Raw genomic sequence first — 21467 nt, 5'->3', positions numbered from 1 at the left:
TACCATGGGAATATCCTTATTTATTTAATCTAGGGGTATTTCCATAGACATCACCCTAATGCCTGCAGCTCTGCATGTGATTACATTTTTAAAATCAGTGTTCTGGGCTGTATTAAATAAAATCTAAAACACATTTCTAAGGAATGAAAAGAAAAACTGCACACTCATTACTTAAATGGTTGGGGAAACAGAGGATTATATTTTTACAGAACTGCAGTATTTACCTGATATACTGTAAATAGGGCTTCCAATAATAGCATTATAAACAGTTCAGACCTTCTCACCTGCAAAAAGAATGTGTTTTTTCATAAAAATAGGAATACATTTTCTGCTTATTGAAGATTTCAGAAATAAAAATACATGTAAACATCAGAAAAGCACCATACATTTGGACTAACATTAGCATTGTTAAAATCTTTTTTAAATTAATCTCACCATTGCAAGAATGACACATTTTGTTCTTAATTTTAAAACAGATCTTTTTCAGAATGTGAAAAGTCTTAAGAGAGTTTACTATGTAAAAGATCATATTATATAATAAATATGTAGTAAACATAATATAGAAACACTGCTTTAATATTAGTTTCTAAGAATACTTATAAACGTATAATTTGTTGATATATTGTCTAGGGAAAGCATTTATATATGTTATGTATTGACAAAAAAGATGTATCAAAAGATAAATTAAATACCTGCAGTATTTAAATAGTGTAAAACTTAACTGCTTGTTAAAATAGGCTACTGTACCTCCTTATGTTTTAAACAATATCAAGTTTTTCTGAATATTAATAATTGGTTACACTTACATAGCACTTTTCTGGACACTCCACTTAAAGCACTTTATAGGTAATGGGGACTCCCCTCCACCAATGTGCAGCATCCCCCTGGATGATGCAACAGCTGCCATAGTGTGCCAGAACACTCATCTTACACCAGCTATTAGTGGGGAGGAGAGCAGAGTGATGAAGCTAATTCATAGATGGGGATTAGTATGAGGATTAGTAGCATAAGGGCCAATGGGAAATTTTGACCAGGACACCAGCATTACACCCCTACACTTTTCAAGAAACACCCTGGGACTTTTAATATCCACAGAGAGCAAACCTTGGTTATATGTCTTACAGTTTAGTGTCCCCATCACTATAGTGGGGCATTAGAATATGGACCACAGGGTAAGCACCCCCTGCTGGCCCCACTAACACCTCTTCCAGCACCAACCTTAGTTTTTTCTCAGGAGGCCTGCTATCCAGGTACTGGCCAGGCTCACACGTGCTTAGCAGCACTGGATTGCCAGTTGTGAGTTGCAAGATGATATGGCTACTGGCTTATTAAATTTTCACACTCTTAAACGAGAAAATGGCAGGCATTCGAGAAATAATTACATTGACTTTTTGCAGAAGCTGGCGTTTGTAATGTTATTTTTGACAACATGATGTGATTTACGTATCAGCTGCTGGTAATGCTTAGAGGGGAACTCGAGTGCAATACCGACTCCAGCCACTCTTATAGATGCGAGTCTCAGTAATTTTCCATTCTCTGATTGACGCCCCCTCACTGTAGAGCGTCCTCACCTCACTGGATGAAAAAATAACTTGTTTTTCTCGCCACCGCCGCACGGAGTTTTGAGACCGATCTTTAGTCCCATCAGCTTCATTCCCAAAACGACCATCGCCCTGAAGAGTCAGCTCGTCGGTCCCCTCACCGAGGCCGGATGGTAAAATCCAACCTCCAGCGGATCCTAAATAGTCATTGCTTTGCCCGAGAGAAAGAAGGAAAACAACAGTACCACACCGTCATGGCTGCTTTAAGTAGTAGTATTTGTGACATGATGGACAAGTAAGTGAATGTAAAAAAAAGCTGGGGACGGGTAGGTTTTATATAGCCACAGTGTCTAAGAAAATCGCAGATGTCACCGATTAAACGTTTACGAATGAAAATTATTATTTCGATATAAGAGCCGTTTTTCCTTTTATGTGTATATCAAAATTTTCACGCCGTCTTTTTTGTGCGTCTATTGTTTTTACTAAAACATGGCCCTCTTTAAACCTCTTCCTTATTAATAAAGCATACGTCACAGTTCATTTGGGGATCTTCCTTTTTAACTAGTAAGAAAATATCGATATGATCAATGAATTTAATAGTTATAAATAACTGTTTTATTGTATAACTTATCACATTAATTTGATTTTGTCGATAAATTAAAGACAGGCCCTGTTCAGAAGAGCTATAGGAAGGAAACGTGGACACATTTTTGGACTTCGATTATATTGTCCGATATAATTATATAGTATATTGTATAGTAAACATGTAAAAGTGGACTTTATTTGTATGGATTTTTTTTTTGTTTTGTTTTTGTTTTCTAACATTCAGCTCCATTCTAAGGCCTTGTTCTCCTTGAAGGAGAAGACAGCTACGTCACAATAGTCATCCTACTTCCTCTTTCATGTAACTTGCGCCAGTGGTTCATTGTACAGTAGTGAGATAACTGCTGCCCTGCATTACGGTTTCATTCCCGGTGCGTCTTCATCAGTCTCGATACGTTTCCTGTTAAACAAACACCGGAGAGCTTGTGGTATTTTTTGAAAAACAAATGGATAGTCTAGTTCTTAAGCACAACTACAAAATTTAGGTAGTCAGACAAGAATGATAGAACCTTATTAAGGGTCACAATATGTACCCCAAAGAGAAACACTCACATTATTACAATTTAGATACCTTTTACCAATCGTGCTTACACTCGAATAATAAACTGCGGTAATTGTACGTTCGTAACAAGACATCGGTTTTTGATATTTTGTGTTTTGCAATTGCTTTAAAGCTGTTTAATTGAACATCAAAGTTTGCTACAACATGTACCAGAAAAAAAACTTTTCCGTCTTTTTCATCGTCGTATTCCTTCATCCTATATGCAATGTTTTTGCATTAAAGCATCTGTGTTTTTCTGAAATAAGTTTATTTTATTTATATACTCGAAACACGGTTGCGTTCAATCCAATAAATTATTTGTGTAATTTTACACTGTCTAGTTTGTGCACTTTGCACTCTTCTAGTGTTGCTAAGATACCTGGATCTATTTAAGTCTAGTGTTGAGCATAAACTATAATAGAAATGCTCAATCATTTTCATGTAAACAGAGGTGCCTTTCGGGCCTTACTGCGCACCAACAAAAAGCTACAGATATTTAAAGTTAACTTTCAATCAAATCAGTATTAAATAGTATATAGTTGTGGATTAAGATTAAACAAAATTAGTCAATACATGTTCTAAAATTGGTTTTTGATGGGTGTATTTATCTCTGAAATAATGTGTAAAAAAATAAAATGAATGTGTAAAAGCGCTGTATAATAGTGCTTGCATAAAACATAGGGCAGAAGTTGAAAAAAATAGTAAAAGGGCCAAATAGACTAAAGTCTTTAGAGAGAAGATAAGTGTCCAAGACATTTCTGTCCATAGTTGCAGGAACTCTGAAAGATCTAGACAGTGGGTTTCACAAACATGGTGCAACACAAGAGAAGGCTGCATTGCCCATTGCGTAGAGCTTGGTCTTCAGTAAAGTAATTTCTGAATCTGCAGGTTAAGTATTGGACTGTACTCATGTAGTACACCACATTAATGAAAGAGGAACCAGACCCCAGTACCTTATGAGTCAGCAGGAGAACCTTAAAATCCATTCACATGTAGGCAGTACAATGTTACCCTTAACCCCACTGCATTTTAACATCAGCATTAGAACAGATGACAGTTGAATCTCATATTTATTTTTCTTTGTGTTTTATTTTGTAGTTAAAGTGGGGTTGTATTTTCAGGTAGAATGTCCAGGTAGAATTGTTGTTTTCCAGGACAATAAAAATGTAGAAACCCTGGTTTAAAACTATGGTTTATGGATATTCATATGAACTTGAAATATCTTTGTGTAAGAATCAATAGGTAGATTGACCACTGCTTTTCCTAATTTATGTCACTGATCTAGATTTTGGTATAGTTCACAAACAACTCGAGTTAGTTGATCATACCAAACTAGGAGGATTCAACATGCATTCAGATGTTAAATGCATGTCCTAATCCTAGTCCTAATGTTAGTTTGCAGTGGTTTACCAATCTTGCTTTATGGTTGGTTCAGAATAAGCCTGTTTGTATATGTGTAAATCATTCTAAACCTAGGAAAGAACATTGAAAGATGGATCTAAAAAGCGAGATGCTTAAACTTTGGCTGTGGATGAGAGAATGAGGGATAGCTATAAGATCTTTGAGAAATGTATACCTAGAAAAAGACAACCTTTTTGACAATACATAGGATATGTTTAAGATGGAAGTTTAACAATGTAAAATGGTTTAAAAGCTAGAAGGGCTGATTATCACCAGAAATGCTTTAATAAATTTAGACCTGCATCTGCATATGTCACATGAAAATTCTCTACCTAGTGATAGCAGGAATAACTGAAAAGTTAGTGTGGTCTCATCTAACCTATGTACTGTTTTCCAGCCTGTCTCTGCACTGTAGCAGTACCCGTGGTCCGGGGCCTCTGTGGTGCTCCTGATGCCCCTCTCCCACCCCTGAAGATCCCAGGTGGGCGAGGGAATGGTCAAAGGGATCACACTCCTTCAGCTCGGCTGCTGCACTCAGTACGTATTTCCTGCTGTTGTATCTCAGCTGGAATGCCTGTGAACATTGGTGAATCCAGAAGCAGGGCTGTCTCATTCTGAACCTAGAGCACGAAAAGCGAGTGGGTTTTACAGGGCTTTATGAGTTATTACCTTCTTTACAACCTGTTGTTGGAGTGGGAAGTTACCTGGTTTCAGTAATTGTAACTGATATTTCAATTAGGAGCTCAGCTGGAATATAAGATTAAAAAAAATTTCAAGGCTCACAACTTAATTCCGTGATACTTCTTTAATTTCCCAAAATGGATAAACTGCATTTGAGCTTGTTTTAACAGTTAACTCTTCAGCTAATGAGGACAAATACGTTTTTTTCAGGCATATTCTATTTAAATTAATATTTTTTATTAATTTTTTGTATAAGAAAGGTGTTCAAAATTATCAGGCTGTTAAGCCAGTTGCAAAACCCCTGACCCTCGCGCAAAGTGCTCCTGCTCTAAACACATTATCATTTTACTTCAAACTTAATACAGCCAGGTTAGTGCCAACAGGATAAATAGCATATGCACAAATGGGATTTGTACATGAAAAAGATGGTGGTCCAACCATTCATCTGTTCCTTCTTTTTCTTTCTCAATGTGTGGCCACTACAATTTCACCAATTAACTGTAAACTTGATAAGTACCATTGCAGTTGGCAGCTAACATCTGATACACTGCTATTCCTGCTTATATGGTGGCTATATTTTGTATTCACAACTGAAAATGCCTCTGGCTTGGAAACTGGTGCTCTGAAAACAGAAACTTGGCGGATGTCATGGGCAGTTAGTTGACATGAGCTGCTTCTGATGTGCACTTCATGCGTTGCAACGATAATTTTCCCTCCTGCATTGGGTCGTAACCCAGTTAATATTAACTGCTCCTCTTAAAATAGCTTTGCCATTGCTCTATGCACTTTATATAATATATAATATATTTATATAATTCTAGTGGCACTATAAATAAAGTATTGTGAAATGGAGTTCCTGCAAAAAAGAGAGGGGTATTTTGATCTCTTCTCTTGTCCTTCTCCTGTTCAAGGAACATAACATGCACAATGTTATGTGTTGTTTAGAAGGTGGCAGCAAGAGCACAAAACAAAGATCACAGAAAATCCCATGTGTGACACTGGTGACAAATTTCTGAGCAAAATATCCAGATGCATAACAATATATATGTTATAGTAATAATTATGTTGCTTTGTACAAAAAGTTTAGCTAAATTACTTTATGGCATGAACTTTGGAGACATTAAAAAATAAGGTGCAGAAACACTTTCTATTTTACAATGTATTTACATGCAGTTGTTTTTTTTCCTGGTTATAAATTTGGTTCACAGGGTAGGTACTGAAAGTGGTGTTTTTTCCCCTTGCTGTTTTGTATAGTTTATAGGCATTCAACACAGCCATATTAGACCTGGATGCTTTTTTTGACAGATGCGTTTGCTGATATGTAGATAACATTAAGATGTTTTTATTTCAATATTCTGAACAAGCCCATTGGCATGACTTTGTCATTGACTTTGAGAATTTGGAGTTCTTGAATTAAGTCATTAGTCTTCTCTATTAAACAAGGTTCAGTTCTAAAAATCTAAAAAGGTGACGTTCAGGCTATGCAGAACATAAGAAAGGTTAGAAACAAGAGGATGCCATTTGGCCCATCTAGCATGTTTGGTAAGGCATTCCTTTAAACCTGGGTGTAAATATGGTTGCTTTTCTCTGGACTGATTAAAGAAATGGATGGATATTGTGGATATTGCTCAGAGCACAACTAAACAGTACAGCTAATCATTTTAAAATAATTGGAGTGACCTTAGTCTTTGAGGGCCATCATTAAGTTTGCAGATGACACCACTATAATAGGACTGATCAGTGATGATGACGAGTCCACTTACAGGCATGAACTTGTACAGCTGCTTAGGTGGTGTCATAGCAATAATCTGGACTTGAACATAAAGAAAACGAAAGAGCTAATAGTGGACTTTCGGAGACACAGGCCATACACTCACAGCCCACTCAGTATTGATGGAACGGAAGTGGAAACAGTCACCAGCTTTAGGTTTTTGGGAATTCACATCTCTAAAGATCTAACCTGGACTGTGAACACTGACTCTATCATGAAGAAGGCTCAGCAGCGCCTTTATTTCTTGAGGTGCCTCAAGCGATGGGGGATGCCAATACATGTGTAGCAGTGTTCTACCCAGGATCTGACAAAACAAAACCATTTTTACATGTTTTCAACAGGATTTTGTTTCAAAACTATCTTGGGTAAGAAGTAAAATGGGTTTTTATTCTGTAAAATGGCATTATAGCCACAGCAGCAGAAACTGGACTGTACATTTGTGAAAAAGACAAAAGGCTTTACGTGTAATCATGGGGAGGACAAGCACTTGAACTTGGACGTTATTGCCATATGTAACCGGTACTGGTACAATGGAATTCTTACTTACAGAAAGTCTCTCGATTGTAAAACAAGTGTAAAAAACAAAACAAAGTGCAAACAGTGCATCAAGACAATATACAAACTAACAATAGACAATGTGCAAGTAAACATGTAGACAGTTTGAATGTAAACAATACAGATGTGTAAACAATGACTGGAGATGTGCAATAGATAAGAAATCATAAAGAGGTAGGTGGTGATGGTGTAGGTGTGGTCTGAGGGGGATGGCTAAATGTGTTCGCCAGTCACACTGCTTGTGGATAGAAGCTATTGAAGAATTTAGTGGTAAGTGTCCGTATGCTCTTATATCTCTTGCCTGAAGGCAGTGGGGTGAAGAGCTCATGCCCGGGGTGGTGACTGTCCTCTGTGATGGCCAGAATTCTACCACTGCAGCGGTCCTCATAGAGCTGTTTAATCTTGGTGAGACCGCAGCCGATGATCTTCTGGGCCATATTGACCATTTTCTGCAGTGCCTTTCTTTCTCGCGAAGAGGTGTTGCCATACCACACGGTGATCCCGTTGGTGAGGATGCTCTCGATGGTGCAGCAGTAGAAGTTCACCAACACATGTATTGGCATCCCCCATCGCTTGAGGCACCTCAAGAAATAAAGGCGCTGCTGAGCCTTCTTCATGATGGAGTCAGTGTTCACAGTCCAGGTTAGATCTTTAGAGATGTGAATTCCCAAAAACCTAAAGCTGGTGACTGTTTCCACTTCCGTTCCATCAGTACTGAGTGGGCTGTGAGTGTATGGCCTGTGTCTCCGAAAGTCCACTATTAGCTCTTTCGTTTTCTTTATGTTCAAGTCCAGGTTATTGCTATGACACCACCTAAGCAGCTGTACAACTTCATCCCTGTAAGTGGACTCGTCATCATCACTGATCAGTCCTATTATAGTGGTGTCATCTGCAAACTTAATGATGCGGTTGTTGCTGTGTCTTGCTGTGCAGTCGTGAGTAAATAGGGAGTACAATCTTGGACTCAGACAGCAGCCTTGTGGGGTTCCAGTGCTCAGGGTGAGTGGTGTTGATGTTTTATTGCCTATCCGCACCACCTGTGGTGTCTCGATAAGAAAGTCCAGCAGCCAGTTGCAGACAGAGTTGCACAGACCTAAGAGATTTGAAAACCTACTGCCTGTGATCCTTTATATTTGTTAATGCACATACCATAAAATAGAGATATATTTGGCTATCTGACAAGTGTCCTGCTCAAGGGTACAACAGCAGTCTCCACCTTGGATTGGAAACTGCAGCCTTCCAGTTCAAACTTTTGCTGCTCCACAGAGCAAAAGCAAAATTGATCTGACATAACTCATGCATCAGATGTGTTTTAAATTTGTTAAAGGTTTGCATTTAGTTTTTTGTGTGTCTCTCCTTGGTATCGTAAAATTTGAAAAATTAATTGGAAAAAATGAAGAATGCAATTTACATATTCAGATTTTTTCTCCAGTCCAATACCCTGATACAACACGGTTGGTTAACAAATTAATGAAATTTGGAAGCCATAATTATAGAGCAATATCTGTGGAGAGTCCTCAGTAATCATGTGAATATCTGGGAAATATGGTTATCCTTATTGGAGGCTAAGCACATAATTCAGTTCCTGGTAACTCATATGCAGTGTTACTTGTAGTGCTCTTATGTTCCTTTTGTTGTCTGAAATCTCTGTTAATGGCTGTAAATAATATACTGTATGTAAAATAAACACTTACCAGAGGTTAATTATGCTTTATGAATAGAATAGAATCTAATTTTAGCATAGTGTTGCTTCTTTGGATGAAGTAGTAATAATAAAAAAATGACTGCCTAATATATATATATAGCTATATTATATAAGAATTGAAGGTAGTATTACTAGAATATAGTTTGTCTTACCAAAAAGAAAAATGTAACATTAATTGTTTTTTATAAATGATGTATAATAACATAACCTTTGTTGCTAAGAACTATATGTCTAGATAATACCATAAACCTCTTTAAAAAGCAAGGTTATTGGAATAAGTCAACCTAAAAGATACAGGACAAAAATCACAATGTCCTTAAATGTAGAAGATTCAATTATTCCTGACACACACAGGAACAGAGGCAGAAGTATTTAAGTATACCTCACCCAGACAAGCCAGCTTAACCCTAGTCCCCCTAGTAATTCAGTGTTAGTACTCATATTTAAAACTATAACACACGTCTTCAGATAATTTCTGCAGTTTCCTCCAGAGGGGGACACAAGAAAAAAAACCTCAGTGTCTCAGTGTTAAACTAGGTCATTACTTTTGTTCTGTCAAATGTGGCTCATTATTTAGTACACAGAGAAGGCATCATGAAAAGAAAGTAAGTTGCTTGCTTTTACCACATCCTTTCATGTGACTCACAGAAAGCTGTGAGATGGACCTCATGAGTTGTGAAAGGATAGTGTCTGTACTCATGTAAGGGCTGCCAAACAATACTGATATTGTAAGACGATTCAATGGTTGAGTTATCAATTCAGCTTGCTGCTAAGAGGGAGGGCAGTCACATTTTGTTTTCTCTTTTTCTCAAGTGCTTAGCTTTGTTGCTGGAGAATTCAGTGCAAATCTTCTCCCGGATGGCTACATTTTTGGAAGGAAAGGGACAGAGATTTGAGGATAAGTTATTAGTACCTTAACTTTGAGGATAAATTATTAGTACCTTAATCAAACCTCAATGTTTAATTTAGTTCCAGTGTGAAAGCTGGATTGAATTTTTGTCAATGTGGTGAAAAAAAACTCCTGGGAACTTAAAGTATAGTAAATAGCATGGGGTTAAAACCCCTGGGACTTATTCCAGTGAAGAACATCTTCTGTACTTGGGAAGCAGCACTTGGACAAAACTGTTCTGACACAGAAATCCGTATCTAACTCGTGACATCGACTCTACTGCTGGCTATGGCTAAGAATGCTGAACACGTTTCTGTCTACAAGAGAAGGAATTATGGCTTACATCTCAAGACTATTAGCTCATTTAAAATTGGAGGATTTCGGAGTCATGTTTCGTTAATTATAAATTTGCCGCAATCATGGTTTTGGGTGGAGGGCAGCGACAGACAAAACGTGGAAGTCAGTTATCAGCACTTACAAAAGTTGGGGCACTATGCGGTAAAATTGTGGCATTTATGCTTGAATTCACATATGAGTAGATTTAAGAGAACCTTTTCATTGTGTTTAATATTTCATTTTGATTGCATGAGATGCATGTCTAAACAAGCTTTGGAAATTACGCTTTGTGATGCTTTATCTTTTACAAAACTCCCTTCTAACTAAGAACTTTTATTACACCCACTCTTCCCTTGGTCTTACACTATTTCAACAATTATAGGCTCTGCTTTCCCTCCCTTATCTTTGCACAGCTGCATCCCTTGTTAGTCTGTGTCTTTTTGGGATGATTTTATCTTTGCATTTTCTGCTAAGTTTACCATATAGGAAACTGGATTAAACCATTAGTTTATTTTGACTTTTTTAGCGTTCTAGCATTTGTCTGTGAGTGATTCTAGAAAAAGCGAATGGAATGCAGAGTTTTAAATTACATCTCAATACTGTAAAAATTGCACTTTCAGAGGAATTTCCGGAAGTTCTCCTTTTCCTTTTTTTCATTTGAAATTGCAGATTACAGTTTACAAACTTGAATATAAAATAGCTGGGCTTTCTGGCTGTAATGCCTGTCCAACCTACCTGCAGTGCCATTCATCATTTGGTGCACAGTAAGTTTTACAGTGCTAACTGGAGTAGCATAAAGCTAGGGACCCCAGGCTGAGCTATCCCAGCATGATCCAGTGGCACTCCATTATTTGTGTGAGGCCAGAACTGCAGGAATCCTTGTCACAGTCAGCAAATGACATGGATGGCCACAGACCAAGCTCTTTTACTTATTGAGCTACTCTGCAATCCTCTCCTCCTTTTTTAGTATAAATTATACTGGCCTTCTAGAATGTTTCAAGATGGGGCCATACTCAGTGGTATTAAACAACATCTAGGGTTTACTGGCAGCCTTTGTTTTTGCCTTTTGGGATGCATGCTGTCCGCTATTAAAGTGGCTTTGTATTTCAACTTGGAACCAAGTTTGAACACTTTGGGTCCGGCACGTCTTGGAGAGCACTATGTACCGACTACTCTGCTGAATCGTGTGTCGATGTAGGTTGCTTACACAGTGGGAATGTAAGGATGTTTTATATCTGAAAAATGTTATATTATGTCCTCTGTAGATGGAAGTGTGTGCAAACGTGAATGCTGGGGTACTAAGAATAGATTGGTATGACAGGATGCGACACATATCATATATTGTTGTGATAATAATTGGAAAGTAAAAAATCTTATACTTATACTTGAAATATTTTTGTATATCATTACATGTTTTTCATTCCCAGGATGGGAAGCTCACTGTTACAGAAGAGCCCGCTGTAAATGGACGACCAGGGCTCCTCCATTTCCAGAGCAAACCTACCCACTCCAAGGTTATCCAGTGGGACGCAGTGCTGAACGGCAACAACTTGTACGTAGAAATCCCCTGGGATGTGCTACCTGAAGGCAGCAAGGAAAGGTGAGTCCAGCAAGCCTGGAGTACAAACAAAAATTTTAAAAAGTTATTGTACAAGCCTGTCTTACCATTACTCTGTGTGTTCTGTAGTTTATACTTCGAAATAAGTTTAAAGAAATTTAACTAGCTAATATAAGTTTTTTTTTAATGCTTTGAGATTATCTTAAAGGCATTCTATAAGAAATCTCATACTGTAAATTCATTTTGCTTTTGCCTGTTCTGTTACAGTGTGGTTCTAAATTGCTGTTTTGTTTATTATTTTGCATTTAGCTACCTATTCAAGAAAAAAAGCTTTCAAAACAACCTTTGAAACAGTTTTCTTCTAGTTTTCAGATTGACCTTTTAGTTTGAACTGTTAAGGCTGCATTAGTCTTGCAAGTGGGCAGTTTATATGCATAGTGAGAAATGAAAGAACAATGGAGTATCTTGTGACTGTATTCCTAGTCCTCAGAGTTCCACCTCATGCTTAACATTATACAAACTTTATCTGTGCTAAGGACCTCTCGGAACACATTGTATTTCACTGCTTTCTATTTTTTATCTGATGAACAGCTTTGTGGCCCTCTTAGAGTACGCTGAAGAACATTTGAAAGTTGTCAAGGTTTTCCTTTGCTTTTACAAGAACAGAGAAGATAGAGGTATGTACTGAAACTGTGCTGCAATGTCCTTGTATGACTATGATGTTTATTCACAAACTAATACAAGGACTTTTTCATATTCAGCTAGTTGTTTGTTTCAATTTGTCATTAAATTAGTTTTTTTAGAAAGAGAAAAGCACAGAATGCATCAGTCTCAGCATGGTTTGAAATTTTATTTAATTAAAGATTTAATATTTTAAATAGACTTAAAAGTTTATTACGTTTTTGCTGTGTTTTCAGTGGCTTATCTTAAAAATAATTTTAAATTTGTGGGGATTACCGAATAATATTCTGACATTGTTAAAAATATTACATTTTAACTCCTTTCTACAGAGAAATTGAGAATTTCTGTTTACATTTTGGGCAGCTGACCCATAAAATATAAAAGTAATGAATGATTACTGCATAAAAACTATTCAGTTAAGTCTTATGCTGCATGAATCTTTCAGGATGCCAAATAAAAAAGATTGTATAAGCAATTTTGTTGTATTAGGTTCTGTATGATTTCTTCCTTTTTTAGAAGTGTTGCAATTTATTACTGTGTGCAATTTAAAAAGTGCTGAGTAAAATGTAACCCTAAGGCAGAAAGAGATTTGAAAATGGTTCATGCTGCTTCATGATGAAGGCTGTTTACAAGAGCAGACTACCATTATACAAGCTGATTGTAAATGTCTTTGCTGTTGGGCCTTTTCCACAATCTTTACGCTGATACTTGTAGCTGTGCTTGTGCTGGCATGTATCAACTCTTAAAAAGTTTACCAGTTTTGCTGCAGTCTTTATCTGTAGTGAGATTTGGTTACAGTTGGCAAAAAGCAGTGAAAGATCTGCTTTGATTTAACATCCATGCAAAATCAGTGCCTTAATAGATTTTATTTGTCTGTAGCTAAGCTGCTGCGAACCTTCAGCTTTCTGGGCTTTGAGGTTGTGAAACCAGGCCATGCCCTCATCCCCCCTAGACAAGATGTGTTCTTCATGGCATACACCTTTGACAGAGACTCATCTGATGAAGAATGAAGCAACCAATCCATGATGTTTTATGTGACTCAAGTGCTTATTGCCTTCTGTGCTTTTGTGTTCTAAAGATGCTTCTTGTTATTGTTTTAGATTATGTTGTGTCACAATGTTTTTTTGTTGTGAGCTTGGTTGATAAACCTTAAATAAATCAGTACTTTCAAAACAGCTGTCCGTTTTGGGGAATTTTCACAAGCTTATTGTGATTTAATAAAATCAGACCGAAGGTTGATGCTATTATGTTGAATGTACAACATGTCTATTGGTTTATATTTGCATGTTACATTTCTTAGTTCTTATTGGCTTTCAAATTGAAAAATGCAAGTTTTGCCCCATAATGAATATAGATTTTGGTTTAAAGCACGCACTGAGGATTTAGAAGCTGAAATATCTTGTATGGTTACTGGTAATTCAGTGCTCTAGATCTTTTTTTTTTAATCACCTCACTGTTTACTCTCATATGAGCAGTCCTAAGAAATAAGTGGTCAGCTGAAAAGGAAGTATCATTGTTTGAATGAAAACATGTACTGTACGTGAAAAAGATTTGGCTTCTTATCTTTCTTTTTGCTAGTAAGCCTTATAAGGAATGAACATTTGTGAGAGGCACAATGATCCCAAAGTTTTCCTCTTTTGTTTTGTCTTTGGTGAACAATGTGATGCATAGTGTTGCCAACCTTTAGGATTTTGCTCCATGCTGCACTCAAATTGAATATATCTGGCATTCCTTGTTTTTATTTTATTTTATTAGTTTGACAGGTATTCAGGATTCACCGGCATAGTGGTACCTTTATTATTGTGCTTCTGTGATAATAAAAGTTTTAAAATTGTGAATTGCTTATTTGCTTGTCTGCCAACCCTTGGTTATTATCCAAATCTGAAATGTATCAATACATTTCTGAAAACTGTTCTAATAAGTACAAGTAATAAGTATGAACAAGTAGAGATTAATTTCACACTAGAAAGGAGAACAAGTGTTTTGGCTATGAAGGACAACAGATATTCAAATATCCTTGAAGTTGGTCCATACTCTTTCAGTACTCAACAATTAATCTAGTTCTAATCTCTCCATTCATTTACAGATTGCTGCCTTCCATTTTCCTGGGTATTTGATGCCCAAATACTCCCTTGTGTTGGGTTTTAATTAATATGCTCATTCACATTTTCTTTCTCCCCCTCCACTCCACATTACCACTTATTTCTAATCTTTCCCATCATACACCTGACTTAGTTTCCACAACCAACATATGTAGAATTAACCTCCACTTGTACTTTTGCACCTATTTGTTCTGACCTCTATACAGTTGCTATCAAAAGTATTCTCCTTTTGTACTTTTTAACATTTTTCTGCATTAAAATATAGAATCACAGTGTATGTGGGATTTTCTGCTCTCAATAACATCAAAGTGAAACAATTCTACAGATCTTCCTAAATTAAAAATATAAAACTAAATGAATGTGTAAGTATTCATTCCCTTTACTATGGCACACCTAAGTAAGCCCTGGTGCAACCAAATGTCTTTAGAAGTCATAATTTGTTGAATGGAGGCCACCTGTGTGCAATTAGGTTGTTTCACATGAGGAGATCCCACAGATGACTAGTACAGCTCCCAACAAACACTACATCATGAAGACAAATGGACTTTCAAATGAATTTTGGGATAGGGTTATTGTATCAATCAGAAAGGGTATAAGAAAATTTCCAAGGCATTACATATCGCCCAAAGTGTAGTCAATTATAAAGAAACTATGAAATATGGCACACCTGTGAAGAACAGTGTCCTCAAATGCCGAGTTTCCAAGCAAGATGTGCACAAGTCAGGGAGGCCACCAAGACCCAAGCCTGGTAGACTTGTACAGCTAGAAGGAAAAATTGATGCAGCAAAGTACATGGCTGAGATGGGAGAAAATTGTACATCCATATGACAATTGTCTTGGTGGCTTACAGAATTAGGTTTCATGGGAGAGTGACAAAAAACATCAAATCTCGACTACACTTTTCCAGGAGGTGTGTGGAGACTGAAACCAAGTGGAAGAAACTTCTATGGTCTGCTGAGACCAAAATTGACTTTTTGGCCTCAATGGTACATGCTGTGCTAGGCACAAGTGTAACAGTGAACATCGTCCTGAGAACACCATCCCTACTGTGAAACATGGTGGTGGAACTATCATGCAATGGGGAAGCTTCGTTGCATTAGGGCCTGGAAGACTGAAGATAGACGATAAAATGGAGTGGAAAGTACAGAGAAATCCTGAAGGAAAATCTGTTGCAGTCTCCAAGAGACATGGGACATTGGAGAGGAATCATCTTCCAGCAAGACAGTGACCCAAAGCCATGATGAAGTGGTTTAAAAAGAAAAAAGTTCTGGAATGGCCCAGTCAAAGACTGCACCTCAATCCAGTCTTGAATCTGTGGCCATCCAACCTGAGGGAGTTTAAGCAATTTGTTAAACAAAAATGTGCAAAGCTATTAGAAGCTTATTAAAGAAGACTTATGGCTGTAATTTCTGCCAAATATTGTCTCAAAGTTAATTTGGGAGTATCTGTAGAATTTCATTTTCACTTTGACAATAAAGAATGTTCTTTGTCAACCAATAACAAAAACTCCCAGTTAAATATACGATTCCATATCATAACACAATAAAATGTCAAAGTCCAAGGGAGTGAATGCTTTTGATAGCCACTGTGTCACCATCCAAGTGACCAGGTTTGGCTCAAAAGAAAAGAAACTCCTACAAAGCAGTCTTCAAATGCAAACAAAACTGCATTTATTGCCATCAAAATAGGGATAACAAAAAAAAAACCCTCACAGGAGTACTCTCCACACCTTTTCTCCAAGGCACCCTCTTCCATACTGAGCTCTCCCAGTCCCTTTTATAGCCCCTCCTATACCAGGGCCATTCTCTCTTAATGGGACTTTTAATATCTCATATCTGGTGGACAAATATTAAACAAATAAAGTACTTAATACAAATCCAGAGTAACCTGTAAAGTTTAACAAAGTCATGCAACAGCTTTTATACCTTTAAACCAAACAAATAATCATACATTAGTTATTTATAGATGGCCTACTAGAAACCTTTCCCTTTAAGATCAGCAGTGTTTTTAGTACCGCTGATGTGGCAGTGTGGGGAACTACAAACTACAAACAGAAAGTGAGTGGTGGCCATGTTGTTCAACACAACACAACACAATACTCCAACAGGGAACACTGCAGTGATTTTAGGGGAGCAACAAAAAGGGTAAGTATCATTCACACTTCATTCGTATCACATACACACTCTCAAACATACCAGAAGGGTAGAGGGAAATTTCACATTGTAAAAGAAAGAAAAATAACAAGCACTCTGTCACACACTGTACAATATAAAGGTAAAAACAATAACCTCTCTCCTGAGGCCTAGAATACATACTCATGTTTTAAAGCAATGTGAGTATGGGTGGTAGGAAAAAATGGGAAACCGGTTCAAGTAACTGGATTTACAAGGAGGCTTAAAGAATCTTTTTCTCTTTGAAAAAAAAATGGGTTTTGTTTTATACAGTCTCTCTTAGGCTATTATGATGGCATGCTAGTTAGTGGATGTCACATGGTTCTTGAGTCCAAGTCTACTTTATAATTCCTTCTGTTTGGAGTTTGCATGTTCTCCCTGTGTACCTTTCTTTCTACCTCCGAAAGATTTGCTGGCTAGTTAAAGTAGTATCACTAAGTTGTCCCAGTGTGCATGCCCTGTAATAAATTGCTGCTCTATTCAGCATGTGTACTAATACACAAGACTGCCATTCCATCCATCCATGCATTGTCTAACTGCTTTACCCAATACAGAGCTGCAAAGCAGGATACCTAAGATGAGATGCCAGGCAAGCACACATTCAACCAAGGCTCATTTTATTTTATAAGCCATTACCTACCAGCATGTCTTTGGACTGTAGGAGGAAAACAACGCACACATGGGAAGACCATACAAACTCTAAGCAGGTAGACTCCAGGAATTGCACCCAGGTCAGAGGCATCGATGCTAACCACTGCACCACCAAGCCATCCTTCCACAAATCTCATGAGGAATAAATGGCATTATGATGATGGATGGATCTACCTCCCATTTACAAAGAGATAGAAAGCTAACTGTTCCCTGTAGTTGCATTGCTGAACCTGATCCGTATTCTGCAATATAGTGCACGGGTGAGTGAGTCACAACCAGTTTTATTTTTATTACATGGAGAGCATCATCTCTGAGTGGTATATCGTGGGTCGTATTGCCACAACATAGGTTGTAAAGACATAAATAGCAGTCACGGATACAGTCGTATTTTAATGCAACACACTAGTATGTGAGCCTAGATAGTACCTGGATGGGAGACATCATGGGAAAGCTAAGGTTGCCGCTGGAAGAGGAGTGGAGCCATCGGGGGGCGCTCACCCTGTGGTTTATGTAGTTCCTAATACCCCAGTATAGTCATGGGGACACTATACTGTAAAAGAAGTTCTGTCCTTTGGATGAAACGTGAAACCGAGGTTCTGACTCTCCATGATCATTAAAATCCGGCATTTCTCGGGAAAAGTAGGGGTGTTAGCCCAGTGTCCTGGCCAAATTTCTCCCTGGTGTTTACCAGTCATGGCCTCCTAATAATCTTCATCTAAAATTAGCTCTGTTCTCCTTCCCACTGATAGCTGATGTGTGATGAGCGTACTGGCGCACTATGGCTGCTGTTGCATCATCCAGGTGGGTGCTGCACCTTGGTGGTGGTGGAGGGGATCCCCATTACCTGTCAAGCACTTTGAGTGGAGAGTCCAGAAAAACACTATATAAGTATAAGGATTATTTTGATAAATATTTGCATGTTGGGTTTTGAGGAACATTTTAGATACATTGATGCCACCTATAAGAAATGAAGAAACATTCCTGAAGAATGTTAGGTTCAGCAAGCAGTTCTGCAATATAAGATAGTTAAGATTATTTTAACTCGCTTAAGTAGGCATGCAACTAGTCTCTCAATTTAGTTGCTTTTTATGCATTCAAACAAACCACTAGATGGCATAATTTCTTCATGTCTTGCAGAATCTAATATTCACCTTTGTGTTTCATAAGAATTATTTACATAACCATCCATCCATCCATTTTCTAACAGCGTAATCCAATTCAGGGCCGCAGAGCCTATCCTGGCCAGCAATGGGCGAAAGGCAGGATGTACCCCAGATGATACACCAGTTCATCATAGGCTAGACAGACACACACACTCACATCTAGGGTCAATTTTCCCCTAACCTTCCTTATCTGCTGGTTTTATTCTCTCCCTGGCACCTGAAGAAGACTCCATGGCTGAAACTTTGTGTCTCCTTCCCTTTCCTTTCAGCATGAAACCTTTACCTGTTCCTTTGCAGCTTATGCATGCTGACGCAGCTACCTACCTGAACCTACCAGTATGTCTTCGGGCTATGGGAGGAGACCAGAACACCTGGAGGAAACTCAAGCAAGCACAGGGAGAATATACCAACTCCTCCCAGATAGCACTCCAGGTCCTGAATTGAACCCTGGGCCCTGTGCTGAGAGGCAGCAATGCTAACAAATGCACCATTGTGCCACCGCCCTTTACACACCCATACAGGAAATTCCACTTCACAAACCGAGATCAGAATTTCTCTTAACTGGATGAAGAATGACACATCCGGACGCCTGAATTGAATATCTATGTTATTTACCACCTACCACTCAAAGTCTCTGAACTTGATGTAGTGAACTTGATATAGTGTTCCATCAAACAGATACAGTACACTTATGGCAATCAGCAAGCTGACATGAAGTCACAAAGCTCAGGTTTTGGATTAAATCCATCCCTACAACTATGAAATGGGTAACAGACAAACATGATGCTCTTTATCTTATACTTACTGATTAAGCAGTATGAAGGACCCCAAAAACTACCCTCTTCCAGTGTCATACACAATGTACTGTATTGGAATAAAGTAGTGTCTCCCATTCTCATTCATAAATTTCCTTGTGCTTAGTTCCCTTTTGAATCTTTCAGGTCCATCTTTATGGGGGGGAGAGTCTGATGTCATTTGAATTTGTGAAGCCTCTTCATGAATAGTAGAAATGAAAAGGTGTTCTTTCCTACCAGGAGAGACTGGTTTATTTTATTTGGTTTATGGACATAGCTTCTATACATTTAGGCTGGAAGCATCCGTGGGGAGTTTTCAAAATGTTTGAATCCATACAGGGCTTGATGAAATATTGGTGAACAACAGAGGTGGGTGGTTCAGAATTAGTTTGGGAGGTTGGAGAAATTTTAGTCAGCATCCAGAATGCAAACGTTCTAGGGGAAGGGCCTAGTCTTCATTGTACTCGAGAGAACAAATGTCAGAGGAGGCAGTTCAGTTTCTACAAGAGAAATCCTGGCACACCCTTACTGACCAAATATGGGGGTATTCTTGGCAGTTTTAGCTCTCTTTAGTTTAGTCACTCTTTATAGAGGTCTATAGATATTACTTATCATATCTCATAAATTAGAGGACCCTAATCATATTTACGGAGGGCCAAACCCTATAATTTTGCAGATTTACTTAACAAGATTTGGAAATGTGCAGCAAATGTGCTTTCAGAATGGACAGAATGGGGGCCTTGTACCAAAATTGTGCAGTCCAGGTTTGTACTGCTAACCTGCTTGAAAACAACTTCTACTACTACTAGATCAATTGAATGTCACAAATAATACTTTGTAAAGCCATTTGCTGCCCATAATATGAAGGATTTTAAACTAAATGAAACAATATGCAGATTTTACTAAACTAATTGGGGAAGTAAAGGCCCAGACCACAAAAAGGATCTAGAAAATATACGGAAGTGGCTTGAATCATGTCTAGTATAATTTCTGTATAAACAAGTACAAGACACTGCAAAAGAATCTCAAATTTAAATGATGTACTAAGGAAGAAAGTTAAGCAACCACTTAAATATATTACCATGGACGGTTGAACTGAAATCAGGATGCATTTAAAAGTTCTTTACAGTAATTTAAAGTACCTGCATAACTTGTGGAAGATCCTTAATTGTAACAACATAGCTTATAGAGTCCACCCTAATGGGACCTGACTAACTTTACTTAACCAGTATCCCAGGGTGGCTAACATCATTCTACAGTCTTTCAAAATAGATTAGATTGGTGATGGTAGCCACTAACCATTAACAACCACCAGGTGATGGAAGACTACCTTTGATGTACGAACAACCACATGAACAAACATGACAAGCCTCACTGAGCATTCCAGCACTCCACATTCTTTACAAGAGGACTTGCAGTTTTTTTAAACAAACTACACTTGCTGATCAAACATTAGGAATTACTATCAAAGGGACAGATTCTTTCAGGGGCAGTCAAAGTATGGAGTGCACAATTTCAGTCTTTGTCCCTTTGGGGTGAAGTGGTGGCTCTGTGGCTAAGGATCTACACCTGTGGCTAGAAGGTTGCTGGTTCAAATCCTGCAGCTGGCAGAGTCCTACTCCATTGGGCTCCTGAGCAAGGCCCTTAATCCTAACTGCTCCAGGGGCACTGTACAATGGCAGACCCTATGCTCTCTCCCTCTCTGTGTGTCTCATGGAGAGCAAGCTCAGGTATGTGAGAAGATCATTCCTAATGCAAGAAATTGTAAAGGGTTAATAAAGTGATGTTGTTGTTGTTATTATTATTATTACCTCTGTGGAGCTTGCATCTCAAATCTCACACAGTTCCCCATCTTACACTTATCTTATGTTCTTAATTCATTTTCTTATAACTGGAAAAACTAGACTTGCTCAAATTATTGAAGTAAAATAATTTAAATGTTTTGTAAAAATCAAAATTGTCATAAGTGCATACAGCTATTAAGTTATTCACATATCTCTTTAAATATTAATTTAAAAATAAAAAACTACAATATTAAAAACGAATAAACGGCTGGTGTCTGGTACGTGTATTAATACTGTATGTTTATGTTTTACGACTGGAAAAATATCAATATCTGGGATATTAATACAATGACAGCGTACACATTTCCGATATAATGGCAGATGCTTGTTTTGTTTGCTTCAGCTTTTGCTGTTGCTCAGGCTCTGTAAGGAAGCACGTGAGAAAGTTCAGAGCAGCTGTTGACGGGGGCTTGTCTCTGCGTCAGTGAGCTTTCTCGTATCGATTGGTTAGTTCTCTTAATAAGCAGGAGGCGTGTTGAA

At 37.9% G+C, this 21467-nt stretch overlaps 1 protein-coding gene across 1 annotated transcript; it reads left to right on the top strand.

Annotated features, from left to right (window-relative positions):
- Nucleotides 1-1576: 1576 nt before the first annotated feature.
- oaz1b (ornithine decarboxylase antizyme 1b) lies at nt 1577-14100 on the top strand. Its single transcript, XM_015338228.2, is given in 6 exon segments — nt 1577-1836; nt 4484-4535; nt 4537-4623; nt 11451-11623; nt 12173-12258; nt 13142-14100. Coding segments are annotated over 6 exon segments (654 nt in total). The 5' UTR covers nt 1577-1711; the 3' UTR covers nt 13273-14100.
- Nucleotides 14101-21467: the final 7367 nt, after the last annotated feature.

Source organism: Lepisosteus oculatus, chromosome 3 (genome assembly GCF_040954835.1).
Source record: "Lepisosteus oculatus isolate fLepOcu1 chromosome 3, fLepOcu1.hap2, whole genome shotgun sequence".
Taxonomy (NCBI): Eukaryota; Metazoa; Chordata; class Actinopteri; order Semionotiformes; family Lepisosteidae; genus Lepisosteus; species Lepisosteus oculatus.
Note: the sequence above shows the minus strand (reverse complement) of the source record. Positions and strands in the feature narration are given on the sequence as shown.